This window comes from Mus musculus, chromosome 1 (genome assembly GCF_000001635.26).
Source record: "Mus musculus strain C57BL/6J chromosome 1, GRCm38.p6 C57BL/6J".
Classification (NCBI taxonomy): domain Eukaryota; kingdom Metazoa; phylum Chordata; class Mammalia; order Rodentia; family Muridae; genus Mus; species Mus musculus.
The window spans coordinates 192,185,012-192,198,484 of NC_000067.6; the positions used below are offsets into that span (position 1 = coordinate 192,185,012).

General features: G+C 46.0%; 1 protein-coding gene across 4 annotated transcripts in view; it reads left to right on the forward strand.

Annotated features, from left to right (window-relative positions):
* The first annotated feature begins 4,132 nt into the window (after positions 1 to 4,132).
* Positions 4,133 to 13,473, forward strand: part of Kcnh1 (potassium voltage-gated channel, subfamily H (eag-related), member 1) — a 321,016-nt gene continuing 311,675 nt past the window's right edge. For 2 of the 4 annotated variants that reach the window (NM_010600.3, NM_001038607.2), the window contains exon 1: positions 5,766 to 6,075. In NM_010600.3, the coding sequence (NP_034730.1) occupies positions 5,997 to 6,075 (79 nt within the window). In that variant the 5' untranslated portion in view covers positions 5,766 to 5,996. Of the gene's footprint in view, positions 6,108 to 13,473 lie in introns of all 4 variants that reach the window. The other 2 variants (XR_373887.4, XM_006497229.1) reach the window with 2 other exon arrangements.

Sequence of the window (13,473 nt, forward strand, 5' to 3'; positions counted from 1 at the left end):
GAATTCTTTATGTATACCAGGCTGGCCTTGAACTCAGAGACATACCTACCTCTGCCTCTTGAGTGCTGAGATTAAAGGTATGTGCCACCGTGCCTGGCTTATTTTATTAGTAGTATTTTTTTTCACTTTTTATTAGATATTTTCTTCATTTACATTTCAAATGCTATCCCAAAAGTCCCCTATACCGCCCCCTTCCCTACCCACCCACTCCCACTTATTGGCCCTGGTGATCCCCTGTACTGGGGCATATAAAGTTTGCAAGACCAAGGGGCATCTGGAGAATATCATCCTGAGTGAGGTAACCCAATCACAAAAGAACTCACATGATATGCACTCACTGATAAGTGGATATTAGCCCAGAAACTTAGAATATCCAAGATACAATTTGCAAAACACATGAAACTCAAGAAGAAGGAAGACCAAAGTGTGGATACTTCGTTCCTTCTTAGAATGGGGAACAAAATACCCATGGAAGGAGTTACAGAGACAAAGTTTGGAGCTAAGATGGAAGGAAAGACCATCCAGAGAGTGCCCCACCCAGGGATCCATTCCATATTAGTAGTATTTTTATCCTTATTGATCTTTAGGCTCACAGTTCATTCTACATTATTTTAGTTTTTTCTCTTTTCTGTTTATGGATGATATACTAGTTATCTTTAGCTGTTTTTTTTTTATTGTCTATATCTGGTTTGTTTTGATGTTGTTGGTACTATGGAAATTTGTTTTTTTTTTTTTGTTTTTTTTTTTTTCTGAGTGATGCTGGGGATTGAGGCCTCCAAGGCTTATCATTAAGAATGATAATGTTCACACGAACATGGAAGAAATATTCACTCAGCAGATACACACACATTGCAACACAGAGACACAGGAAACATGAGATGGTAACACACAGCAATACAAAATACAGCTCTTCAACCACCTAAGACTATGAAAGGATAGACCTGCCAGTACTAACTCTTAAGTTTAAAGCCTTGTCTAAAAAAGATGTATGACCTCAGAGAGGATTCAGACAGACAAATGAAGTAAAGTCAAGATATGGACAAGAAGTTTAGCAACTTGGATAAGAAATTCCACACCAGGATAGAATCATGCAATAAAGGGTAATCTTGAAAACAGAGTACTCAATAAGTAAGGCTGATAAATCTAACGGAAAGATCACCAACAGAGACGAGAAGGTAGAAGAAAGAGCGTCAGGGGTTGACATGGGTTATTAGAATCAGATAGCAATAATTGAAAAGTCAATCATGATTATAACTTGCAAGACCCAGGGACATGATTAAGAGATAAAACCTACACCTATGTTGTGTAAAAGAAGGGAGTAAGATACAGACTAAAGGTACAGGAAGAAGTTATTCACTACAATCTCAGCAGAAACATTCCAAAATCTTGGGAAACAGATGGACTTTCAAATAAAATAGTCATTTAAAATCTCTAATACAGAGGGCCAGAAAAAAAAAATCTCTTCATGTTATACTTAAGATAAAAAGAATGTAGAGCAAAGACAGATTTTGGAAAGCTTCAAGACACAAGTGTCAGGGGCAACATATTGAAGTAACAGTAGGTTCCTCTAAAGGCAGAGGAGCACAGAATGATGTAGTCCAAGTCCTGATGGGCAGGACCTGCTAACTAAGCTTACTCTACCCACTGAAGTTACCTATCCTTTAAAACTAGCGGGTCAGACCAGCAGGACTGCTTAGTGGGTAATGCATTTGTTACATAAGCTTGATAAAATAAATTTAACTCCCCGAATCCATGTAAAGGTGGAAGGAGAGACAGGCCTCTACAGAGCTGTTCTGTGATCTCCACATAGGCACTGTGGCATATGTGTGCTTATACACACACCATATACACACAATAATACACATAGGCACTGTAGCATATGTGTGCTTATACACACACATCATGCACACAGCAATACAAAATTAAAGTGGAAAGAAGGGCCTTCTAGATAAGCATGAGCTAAGGTGGTTTATGACTTGAAGATGGCTAAAGCAGTGACTACCATGGCAGTGCTAGGAGCTTTACACAAAGAAGAGGAGGAAAGGTGGATCAGCGCTTTCGGAAACAATGAATCTCAGTTGGGAAACTGATAAAAAATGAGGACAGAATCAAATATCATTTTGATTCTCGGCAAATCAGCAAATCTCTAATTTGCAGATGGATCAGAGAGAATTTAGCAAATACATTTCAACAAAAACAGCAATTATCAATGGCTTTAACTTTAAGTCATAGAATGCTAACCCTGGGTCTACCCAGAAAGCACTGCTGACTTGCTACTTTCTGTAACATTCTTCAAGCACCTCAGCCTTTTCAATCCTAAATGTGCTGTCCCCCAACTCTTTTAAGACACAATAAAGAGTAGTGGGATTTCTTGGGGAGAAGCAGGCAGTCTTCAGTGAAGAGAGTAAGCTGAGCTGTAGTTTACTCACGAAGAGAGAAGGAGAGACAGTAAAGAGAGGAAGGAGGCACAGAGAGCACACACAGAAAAGTGTTCCTCAGATGCAAGAGTCCCTACCACACCCTCACCTCCTTAGACTCAATTCACTGCTTGGTACAAACCAGACTTATGTATATAGTTTTGAAAATAAAATGTAACCCTTGTTAATAGCTTTATTATTCTCCAATAGGCAAGCAATGTGGTTGTGGGAGGTGGCCAGAGGACAATCTCAGGTGTCAATCTCAGGCACCAACTACCTTCGTTTTTTCTGAATCAGTCTCTGGTCTGAAGCTTGCTGGGCAGGTGAGGCTGCTGGCTGGCAAAATCCCGAAGATCTGCCAGTTGCTGTATCTCCAGTACTAGGACGGTGTGTGTGTGTGTGTGTGTGTGTGTGTGTGTGTGTGTACATGAGTGAAGGTGCCTTTAAAGGCCAGAGGCATTGGATATTGTATTCCCTCGAGCTGGAATTCATGATGACCATGAGATACCTCACTTAGGTTTTGGGAACTGAGCTCTGGTCCTTCACAAGATTAGCATACGTTCTTAACTGTTAATCTCTCCTAGCTCCTCACCCTGTTCTTTTAAACTGGGTTTGGGGGATAGAACCCAGGTCCTTATGCTTGTCAGCATTTTACTGACCGGGCTATGGCCTCAGCCTCACCCTTTGTATTTTCATCAGAGGAAATGAGAAAGATGAGTAATTGCTTTGGGCACTTGGAAGGATATAACACAATTTTACAAAATTTGTCAATATCGAATGAGTTATTAGTCACAGTGAGGTGTCATGGCCACAGCTGCACATCCTTCCCCTGTCATTAGGTTCAGGCTGGAGTCCCAGTGAGGCAGCTCTGCCCCAGCACTGACTCAGGGTGAGCCGAGCGAGTATCACAGGGTTTCCTGTGAGTATAACTACTGGATCCTCTGCTTATAAGCTCAATAGAGACGTGGTGTGTGTGTGTGTGTGTCTGTTTCCATCTCTGTCTGTCTCTGTCTGTGTGTATTTGTGTCTGTGCTTCAAAACAAGGTTTCTTGTGTGTCCAGGCTGGCTTCAGACATGCCATGTGTTCTATGAATGATGGGGCAGGAGCAGCCTCCTCCTGTAAGTCTCAGGAAAGAATTGGACTGTTCCTTCAGTCAGAGGAGCCAAGGACCAGCCAGATACAGGGTACCGTTGGGTGTGCTTTCAAAGACCCAAAGAACTCTCTCAATGTGATTAAAGATTGTTGATGTTTTAGTGTAGTTTTTGTGTGCCATGGGAATCACTCTCTGAAAAGGTGTATACACACATCTGCTTTGAGACCCACAGAAATGGCATACTTCATATGGGAAGCTTACTCCTGAGCTCCTTTTAACAGGTAGCCCACCAAGGCTCTCACCTCAAACGAATGACACCTGTTCCTTTTTATCTAAGCCACAGAGTAGGAGGGAAATTTTATGGTCTCTCTCTGTCAGATGCCTCTCCCCACCCCACAACCCCCATTGTTTTCACTTCCACAAACAGGTGCATGATCTTGATTGAAGGGTCTCTCTCTCTCTCTCTCTCTCTCTCTCTCTCTCTCTCTCTCTCTCTCTCTCTCACACACACACACACACACACACACACACACACAATCATGTAAAGCTACCCCTTGAGCACTTTCCATCATGCATGGCACAGCTGTAAGATCTTGCCTTATTCAAAGGAACCTACTCAAATGAAGTGGGTAGCCATCAAAATCAAGTTCTCTTTGAGTAGTTTACCTCATTTGTAATAGAACAAAGAACCACTAGACGGAGCCAGTGTTTAAGAAATCACAGCTCTAACCTGCAGGGAGCCGTTATCCAGTGGGAGAGATGCAGCTTTACCTTCAAGTCATAGCACACACCAGTCCTGCCGAGCCATCTTCTGCTGGCAGGAGCGTTGCTTGAGTTATATCCACACAGATAGATGAAAGGTGACATTTATAATGGCCCAATTAATTTAGTCACTCTGAAAATGACATTTGATTTGGCACTTATTTTTTTTTTTTTCAGACAGATTTTGTGAGTTTGAGTGTTTTGCCTGCATGTTTGTACGTGTACTATGCACATGCTTGGTGCCTGAAGAAGTCAGACTAGGGCATCAAATGGTCTGGAACTGAAATTTCAGATGGCTTTGGCCTACTGTGAACTAAACGCAGGTCTCCTGCAAGAGTGCTCTCAGGTGCTGAGCCATCTTTGCAGACCTCCCGCACAGAACTTTAAAGTCAGGATCCCCCCCCCCCCCCCCCCGTCTATTCTCCGCAGTGCTCGACCACTCAGAGAATGCCTGGAAGGAATTGGCTCTGCTTCTGAGATTAAAAAATTGAGACAGTGTGTCTTTGCGAACCATTAAGGTGTTTCCGGAGGTGAGCCCCGGCGTCACGGGCTTCAGCGGCGGGTTTATCTTTGCATTTTATTTTGAATCTTTGTCCAGTTGGAAACTAACCAGTCAAGTAGCAATGCATCCTTCTGTGGGCATTGTCTCAGTCCCCCGCCACACGCACAGCACAACGACAGGTACACATTATGTGCAGTTGGAACACCCCCTCTTCCTTCAGTGAACAAGAGGTCCAAGTCATTTCTACCTGCTGTGAAGCCGCACCTGCTTCACCTGTGCCTTGTGGATGCTTCTCCAAGCCACAGCTATGGCTGTTTAATTAAAATCTGATGTACTTTTACTTTGGGAAGCTTTCAGAAGTAGCCCTCCTCTTTGATGCTGGACAGCCAGTTCCCGTTTTTTGTTTTTTTTTTTGTTTTTTTCACCTTACACACAAATCTTAAGAGATTGTACTGTAGCTGGAAACCCCGATGTGCCAACTCATGTTTTGTTGTTTTTCTTTTTTGGTAAAATGATTGCTCTGTAAGAGAAGACGCCAAACAGGTGAAAGCCATTTATCAACTGAGGAGGCTGCAGGCACATTGATGGTAAAGACAAACCAAAACGGCTCCTGGGAGCTGAATCTGGCAGTCACTCTGTAAGTTGTTGCCCTTAGACACTTGGTTGGTTAATTCTGGGGAAGCTGGATAGACATGCAGCTCATGCTGTTTGCAGAGCCTGAAGGTTCTGACTCCGATCTGACACCGCGTAAAGAAAGAGTCTTCTTGTGACCTTTTCGGGTGTGTGTGTGTATGTGACTTTACCAATAAAGCTGCTCACCGTGCTCTGCACACCCCAGGCACACTCTGGATAACACTTCCCGCTGCACCCAGAGGGTGCCGCTCCGGTTCCAGCCTCACCCCGTGGCTCTTGGTTACGGCTGTGTCCCCGAGGGATGCGCGCACGGTAGGGGGCGCCCTGGACCGGCTGGCTCCCTCCGCCCACGGGAGGCGGCCGCGGCGCACCGAGCCCGGGGCACTCGAGCGCACACCCGGGCGGGCCGCAGCGGGGAGGTGCGGAGCGCAGCGAGGGCGGCAGCGGGAGCCAGCCGCCGCCCCTGCGCTCCGGGGCTGCGGAGCGCATGGGGCGCGTGGAGCCAGGAACGCTTGCGGGCTGCGCACCCGGCCGCCTGCTGCGGTGAGACACGGCGCCGGACGCCCCCAGAGTCCGGCAGTCGGGAGGATGACCATGGCTGGCGGCCGGCGGGGACTAGTGGCCCCGCAGAACACGTTTCTGGAGAACATCGTGCGGCGGTCCAACGGTAAGAACTGCCTTTGGATTTCTGTCGCCCAGGTGGGTTTTGATTTTTTTTTTTTTTTTTTTTTTTTCTGAGTGCGGTGATTGCAGACGCCTCCCGCCTGGTGCCAACAGATGCGGGGGCATCCCGGAGCTCCGCTCACCAGCTTCTCTTGCCTGCGGGCCTGGGAGGTGGGCAGGGCTGGAGGGGGTCTAGTGTGCCCCATCTCTGGAGGAGAGATCTCTAGCCTACGCCTTTGGGGCCTTTTCCCGCGCCCTCCCGCTGTCCTCTCCAGGAAAGCCTGGCATTTGGTGAGAAAAGTCATGCGAAAAGTGGCTGCAGGCTGGCCACCTTCAAGCACTGCGCTCCTGATGCGCACTGGCCGCCTCCCCGCGGAGGCTCCCCGGGAGTCCTGAGGAGCAGGGAGGCCAGAGGTAGCAGCAGAGCTGGGCTACTGGTCCTGGCCCTGTTCGGGTGCAGGGACGTTGCCAACTCCACCTTCCATCCCTTAAGCAGGAAAGTCTGACCAGAAGAAACCCTTTGGCAGGGCTGTCTTATGCACCCTCGCCAACCAGCTAGAGCAAATGGCTCACGAAGGTCCGATGGTTTTTCTGGACTCAGCCGGGGAAACAGAGGGAACTAAGTGGTCCCGGGTACAAATTTGGCATCTATTGTCTCTTTTAAACCCTCCCAATCTTGTCCTCCATCACAAGCCGATTCATTACCCAAGAAACCTGTGCACAAGCACGAGGTTTTTGTAGCTGGGAGGAGAGAGTCCTACTATGACTGATGGAAGGGGAATAATTTTCGACACCTTTTTACTCAGAGATTGCAGTTTCCTATGGTTTATTAGCATGAAGCCCAGAAGGCGAAAAGTCCTCAGAGTAGCGATCCAAAGGGAGCTATCCAAACCTTTCCGACCCACAGCTTGCACATACAGTCCTGGAGATGGGGAGTTGCTGCATACACCTGTTCACCAGGCTACCCAATTCTGAGATCCCCCTAGCAGACTTCTGGGCCCCTCTCCTTCCAGAAGCAGGCGACTCTCTCCGTTGGAGAGGCTGTGGGGACCTAACTCAAGAGCTGGGTTTTGCCAGTGTAAACATGGCGTGCAGCCTTGGAACTTGGGTTGATAGTGATGAGCTTCCAGCTGAATTCAGTTAGGGATTCAATGGAAGGGCGTGAAAACTGACCCCTGCCTCTTATACAGTGTCTTTAATTAAAAAGGGACTTAAGTTTACAAGACAAAGCCCGTGGGCTACCATAGCAAATCTTACCTACTATTTAAGAGCTTTCTTAGAAATTATCTCACCTTTGTTGTGTGCCTCTTAAAGATGAGTACTACTCGGTCATTACCTTTCCCTCCAAGGTTTAAAGGAGTCTTTAAAGCAAGGTCACAGTTACTACCAGGGGCCGTGTGTGTGTGTGTGTGTGTGTGTGTGTGTGTGTGTGTGTAATGACTGCTAAACAGGCAGCCACAAGGTCATAGTCATTACTTGGGTCTGCCCCTCCCTCTTGTGTGTGTATGTGTGTGTGTGTGTGTGTGTGTGTGTGTGTAATAATTGCTAAATGGGCAGCCATGAAGAATTCCTTTGGCATACAAATCTGAAAGCGATGGTTGAAGTTAGTGTATTATTATGGCTTTTAACTGACCCGATATGGGCACTGTTTTGCAGACTTGGGGATCCCACTTGAGGGACGTATAACGTTTGCATAATAAATGCCATGAACATTATGAGAAGTCTGTCTATTGGAGAGGAGGCAGTACCCTGAAGTTAGAGGGAAACCATGGTGCACTCTGTTAGCTGGAGCACGAAGCTGCAGGCTATAGCCAGGGTGGCCTGGGCTTCTAGGGGGAGCTAAAACTCCTAAACCAACCTTCTGATCAGTTGATCTCAGCGCAGTTCCCTGGCGTGAGTATAGGTAGAACGTCGATAAAGCAGGCAGTGTGGAGTATTTTTAGCACTGGCCTTTTATCTCAGCACCTGCTCCGACAGCTTGATTCCCAACAACTAAAAAGGAACAACAATAAAGACAAGCCCAAATGATCCTGGGGAGCAGGAAGACCCCTTAAATGCTCTGTTTTAGGGTACAGAGTGCTGACTTGAAGTTTTTGTGATTGTTTTCATATTAGTCCCTGTCTATGAGTGACTAAATACTGTGAATGCTGAGAAACACATCTGCATGCATTTTACTTTTACAGAAATAGCCTGTTTAAAATATTGATCATTTCTTGAAACCTGCCAGCCTATTTTTGGTCATCACAGCATTTAAATAGCAATACTTCATAATCACCTTGCTAGGCCTTTTATCCCAGCAGGCCTGGGTGACGTTGCTGCTACTTGTCTACAGACAATAGAGTGAGCCCTAGTGTAAGAGGCCGGTTCACCGTGCCTGGGCAGAGGTGCCTGCAGCTGCTGGTCACCTGGATTTGTTTCAGTGTCAAAGCTCGGAGCCAGGGCCGTGCACAAGCCAGGCTAGCACTGTACCACCGGGCTATCCCAGACCTCATGAGGCTTCTTCGCTCTACTTGATGAGCTTCAGTTGGGGAGATGTTCTTGTCACCTCTAGAAGAATGGCTGAGAGGAGGTGCCTCGGGATTAGAACCAGCCACGTTTGGGCTGCGTTGAGTATCGAGTGTCTGGGGTGTCACAGAGCTGTAGATGAGACAGAGCTTAGATACTGCCTCGTCTGCCCGTCCTTCCTCACAACTGTGTGGGTAAGGACTCTTCTGGCAGCTTTCCTACATGTGGAGGGGTAGAGCTGAGGAGATCCAGGCTGTGCTCTTTAGAGTGCAAGAAGCAGATTTCCCAGTGGAGATGAAACAAAATGTTATATCAACAGGAACAGCATCCATGTTGGCCAGCAGCCACGCAAACAGAGCGACAGGGCAGACGAGCGAGCGAGCGAGCGAGAGCACAAGTACATTCAAGAAGTCCGGAGCTATTTGCCTTTGCAGGACAGGGTGGGGGTGGGGGATGTGTGTATACCTCCTCAGGGATCCCTGGGCCACTTTCACAGGCCTCAAGATTCAACAAAGGAAGGACAATCTCCACTGTAAGGTTAAAGAGCTGAGAGTTCTTTCTGTGAATAGTTCCCAGACTTGTCAAAATGGGTGGGTAGATTGGGGTCCAATCAGCTGGTGGAAATGGTTTATTCATTCTGTGAAGATTTACTGGACGTAGTTGTTGAACACTGGGGATAGATGGAAACAACACTGAGGATAGTAAGTTTGTTGTGTGACTTTTCTTGGAGACATGATAGGCCTGATACTGTTATCAAATATCTGGTGGCTATTCCAGTCTATGAGTTTATAGGTGCATAGGTTAGGAGTTAATTACAAGAGCATAAGTCACCCCCAAATAGCTGCCTCACCAAAGGCCCACCCAACCATGGGTGAGCGTGTGAACACTGCTTTTCTAAGTCCCACCTCAGCCTTCCATGTGCAGCAGGGCCAGGCTGTTCACACCTGGGCAGGGTCCTGTGGGTGATCACAGCTGCTCTGACTGTGACAATGGCCATGTGACACCTGGAAGATGGAGCTCTGGAAGAAAGGCACCCTGGCAAATCCTGATTACAGTTGTTGCTCATATCCTACAGCAGTGATTGGCCTCAATGGCTCCCTAGGCCTCTCAGTACATTAGAAAATAAAACACTTTAAAGGTGTTTACTGGAAACTAGTTTAACTTTCTTGGGTTGATTCTGAGTAATGCAAGAAGGAGAGATTTAATAAGTACCCGTGCTTTGGATTGCTACGAGTCAGCAGGAATGATTAGTATCCACACCTGAGGGTTTTTTCCTCCTGAATATGCCAACCATCATTTAAAATCCTATTGGTGGGCTTGAAAGATGGTTCAGCAGGGAAAAGAGCTTGTCAGGCAAGCCTGACAGCCTGAACCAGACCCACAGTGGAAGAAAAGAACCAGCTTTTAAACGTTGTCTTCTAAACTCCATATGCACTCTGTGGTTTACATACACATACATAGTCACATACACACAAAGAGACACACACAGACACACACATAGAGACAGACACACACATACACATACATAGAGACAAACACAGATATATATATATATATATATACACACACAGACATATGGACACAGAGAAAGATAACACAGAGACATATAGATACACACAGACACAGATGCCCTCACAGACACACACACAGACACACACACACACATAGACACATGGAGAAACAGATACAGACATATAAGCACAGAGATACAAACATAGGGAAAGACAGACAAACAGATAGAGACACACAAACACAGACAAATAGGCATACACACAGAGACACATACAGAAACCCTCACAGACACACAGACACACTGACACACAGAGACATACACAGTGACATATACACACATAGACACAGATATTCTCACACATATACATGCACACACATACATAGACACATACACAGACACAGAGATACATGGACATACAAACATACACAGAGAGACATACACAGATATATATTCACACACATAGACACACTCTCTCACAGTACACATACACATACACATATAGACACAGACACATACAGATATACACATGGAGACATACAGATACACACAGAGACACATGGACATACAGACACACACAGAGACACATAGACACCCTCATGGACACACAGACACACACACACATGCAAACATATATACACAGAAATACACAGATACATACTCTCACACATACACACATAGACACACACAAATATAGACACAGACATAGACACACAGATATACACATAGAGACACACAGACATATACACATAGAAATACACAGATATAGACTCTCTCTCTCACTCTCACTCACACACACACACACACACACACACACACAGGAAAACACACACCCTATTGGCTTTGTTGCTCTTTCTGTTCATGGCAGGAAAGTGCTCTTCCACAACACTTTTGATGGTTGCTCAAGTCTTCAGGCGCCTGTTGTCAGAAAGCTGCTGAAGCAAATAGGAGATCTGTCTTAGGAAGGCTGGCAGTCTGAGGTGCCAGGAATCTACAAAATATTACTCTAGATGGGCCCGTTCTCAGCAGAACATATGTTCTACTGTTTGGGAACCTATAGCTAACAATCATAGGTGCCAGTGAGACTGCACACATCTCCAGGAGCAAGTGCAGTACATTTTGGTACAGATTTGTGTACATGTGTAATGTAAGACTGCTAAGTCAGCTGTGTTTTTGTATAGTGTTAAGATGGCTCAGGTTGTTGATATAATTAGTTAGCAAACAGGATAGGCACCGTGGGTAATGTTGTCTCCTCATAGACATGTTGAGCTGTGGCAGTGTTTGTGAAACAGAAATCAGGTTAAAATGTGTGTTTGGGAGTGGAGATTATCTGAGTTCTGACCTGGGTCTGTTTCTCCTTATAGTCGGTGCAAAGGTATCCTTCAGCTGTCTTTCTCTGAAAGTGTTTAAGATGTGGCTGTAGTGACTGATGCTAGCTAGGAACTAAGAGCCTGAAGTCTTACGATGCAGCCAATGTAATAAAACCCCCCAACCCCGTAGCTTTAATAAGACCCATGCGTCTTAATCACCCATTTCAAAGCAGCACATGCATATGGGAAATGGAGCCACTGGCTCTCATTTTAAGATGCCTGGTCTTCACTCTGGTATCTTATATATGATTATATTTAATAAATATATAATAAAAATATATTCATTTGAAAGGTCTTTATTCTTAACTATTATAAAGTGATTTAATACAATAATTGAAAAGCACACAAAGCAACTTTGTGTAGGTTGTTCCCAGACACACACACAAACACACACACACACACACAGTTACACACATAGAGACACGTGGACACACAGACATACACAATACACAGAGACCTCCATGTGCCATCATTGCCTGAGCTGAGAAATAGATCAGCCATCAGTGGTCCACAGACCCCTGAGAGCCTTCCCGGCCCCAGCTCCCCTCCCTCTCCCATAGTGAGTGCCCAGAGCCTTCCTGACCTCAGCTTTGCTGCCCCTCCCACAGAGAGCTGTCTTCTGATTTTATGGTTAGCCTTTCTTACCATCCTTCAATTTTCATCATTCTGCTTTCTGACTGGGACCGAGCACCCCATTTGTGCTGGGTGTCCCTTGCATGGGCTGCAGAACACATCTTCTTTTGTCAGCTGCTGATCCCTCTGGCGTTGCCTTCCTGTCTATTCTCTTTCCTTGCTGTCCAACACTTCATAGTGTGGCCACATTTTATGTACCTGCTCTGACTCGGAGGGTCAAGTGGGTTTCCAGTGTGGGGCTAACATTCTCGCACCTGCCTTTGGGACATGGGGCACATGTTTCTCTTGGGGATACACCCAGCATGCGCATGCCTCAGCTACCAGACCGTGGTGTAAAGAGTTTGCATCAGCGCATACACCTTCTCCCCTGGCTTCTGTAGCACTTGGCATTTATTTTCTCCTTTTTTTTTTTTTTTCTTTTCCTCAAAAAGTCTAGTAACGAATGGGGTCATCTGGGGTTGTTTTCTAGTGAGTACAAGACCAAAATGAAATGAAAACAAAACTGGTTCTTGGCCTGTGGGAAGCTCCAGCGTGGAGTGCTTTTTAAACATTCTCACATGTGCGTCCCCACTTGGCTGCGAGTGACGTGGAGACTTCACCCTAGAGGTTATGGGTGAAGGGCACAGGCAAGGCTGTCGTGTTTGCTTTGTGTGTGTGTGTGTGTGTGTGTGTGTGTGTGTGTGTGTGTAGGACATTCCTTTTCTTGTATTGAGAAGGATTAAACTCAGGGAAGAGAGATTACGTAAGAACTGGAGCCAGAAGGGCGAAGGAAGTAAGGAGCGTGTCGTTTGTCTTTTACTGAAAGAAATGGTGGGAAGTGACTGAGGGAGGGTTCAGACTCAGTGGAGGAAGCAAAAAAGAAAAAAAAAAAAAAAAAGAAAACTAGCCAGAGAGGGAGACCCTTTGTAAAGTGATGGCCACACAAGCAGAGGACCTGACTTCAGTCTCCAACACCAGCATAAAAGCTTGGCACAGTGATGTGTGCTTGTAATCCCACTAACAGCAAATGCTGAGGCTCCTGGATCTTGCTGGCCAATCAGTATGCACACTCACATACACACGCACATGCATGCACACACAATAATCAAAAGAAAACTGAAACTCAAAGGCTAGCTTGCGACTCAGCTTTCTAACCGTGCTGAACCTCCTATGAGCTGAATTCTGTATCTGGGAATTTCCACCTAAGGGAGACCTTTGCACCTCTGGGTCTCACTGAAGAAGCCACGATGAAGCCTGACATGAAGTGTGAATCCCTCCAGAGGTCTAAGAGATGTTCTACAGAGTCAACATTTACTGCTAATTTCCTCCCTGGCATACACCTCACCCAGTACCATTCTTGGCTTTTATAACTGTGTCTTTTCTCATGAGGTTGGATGTGAGATGG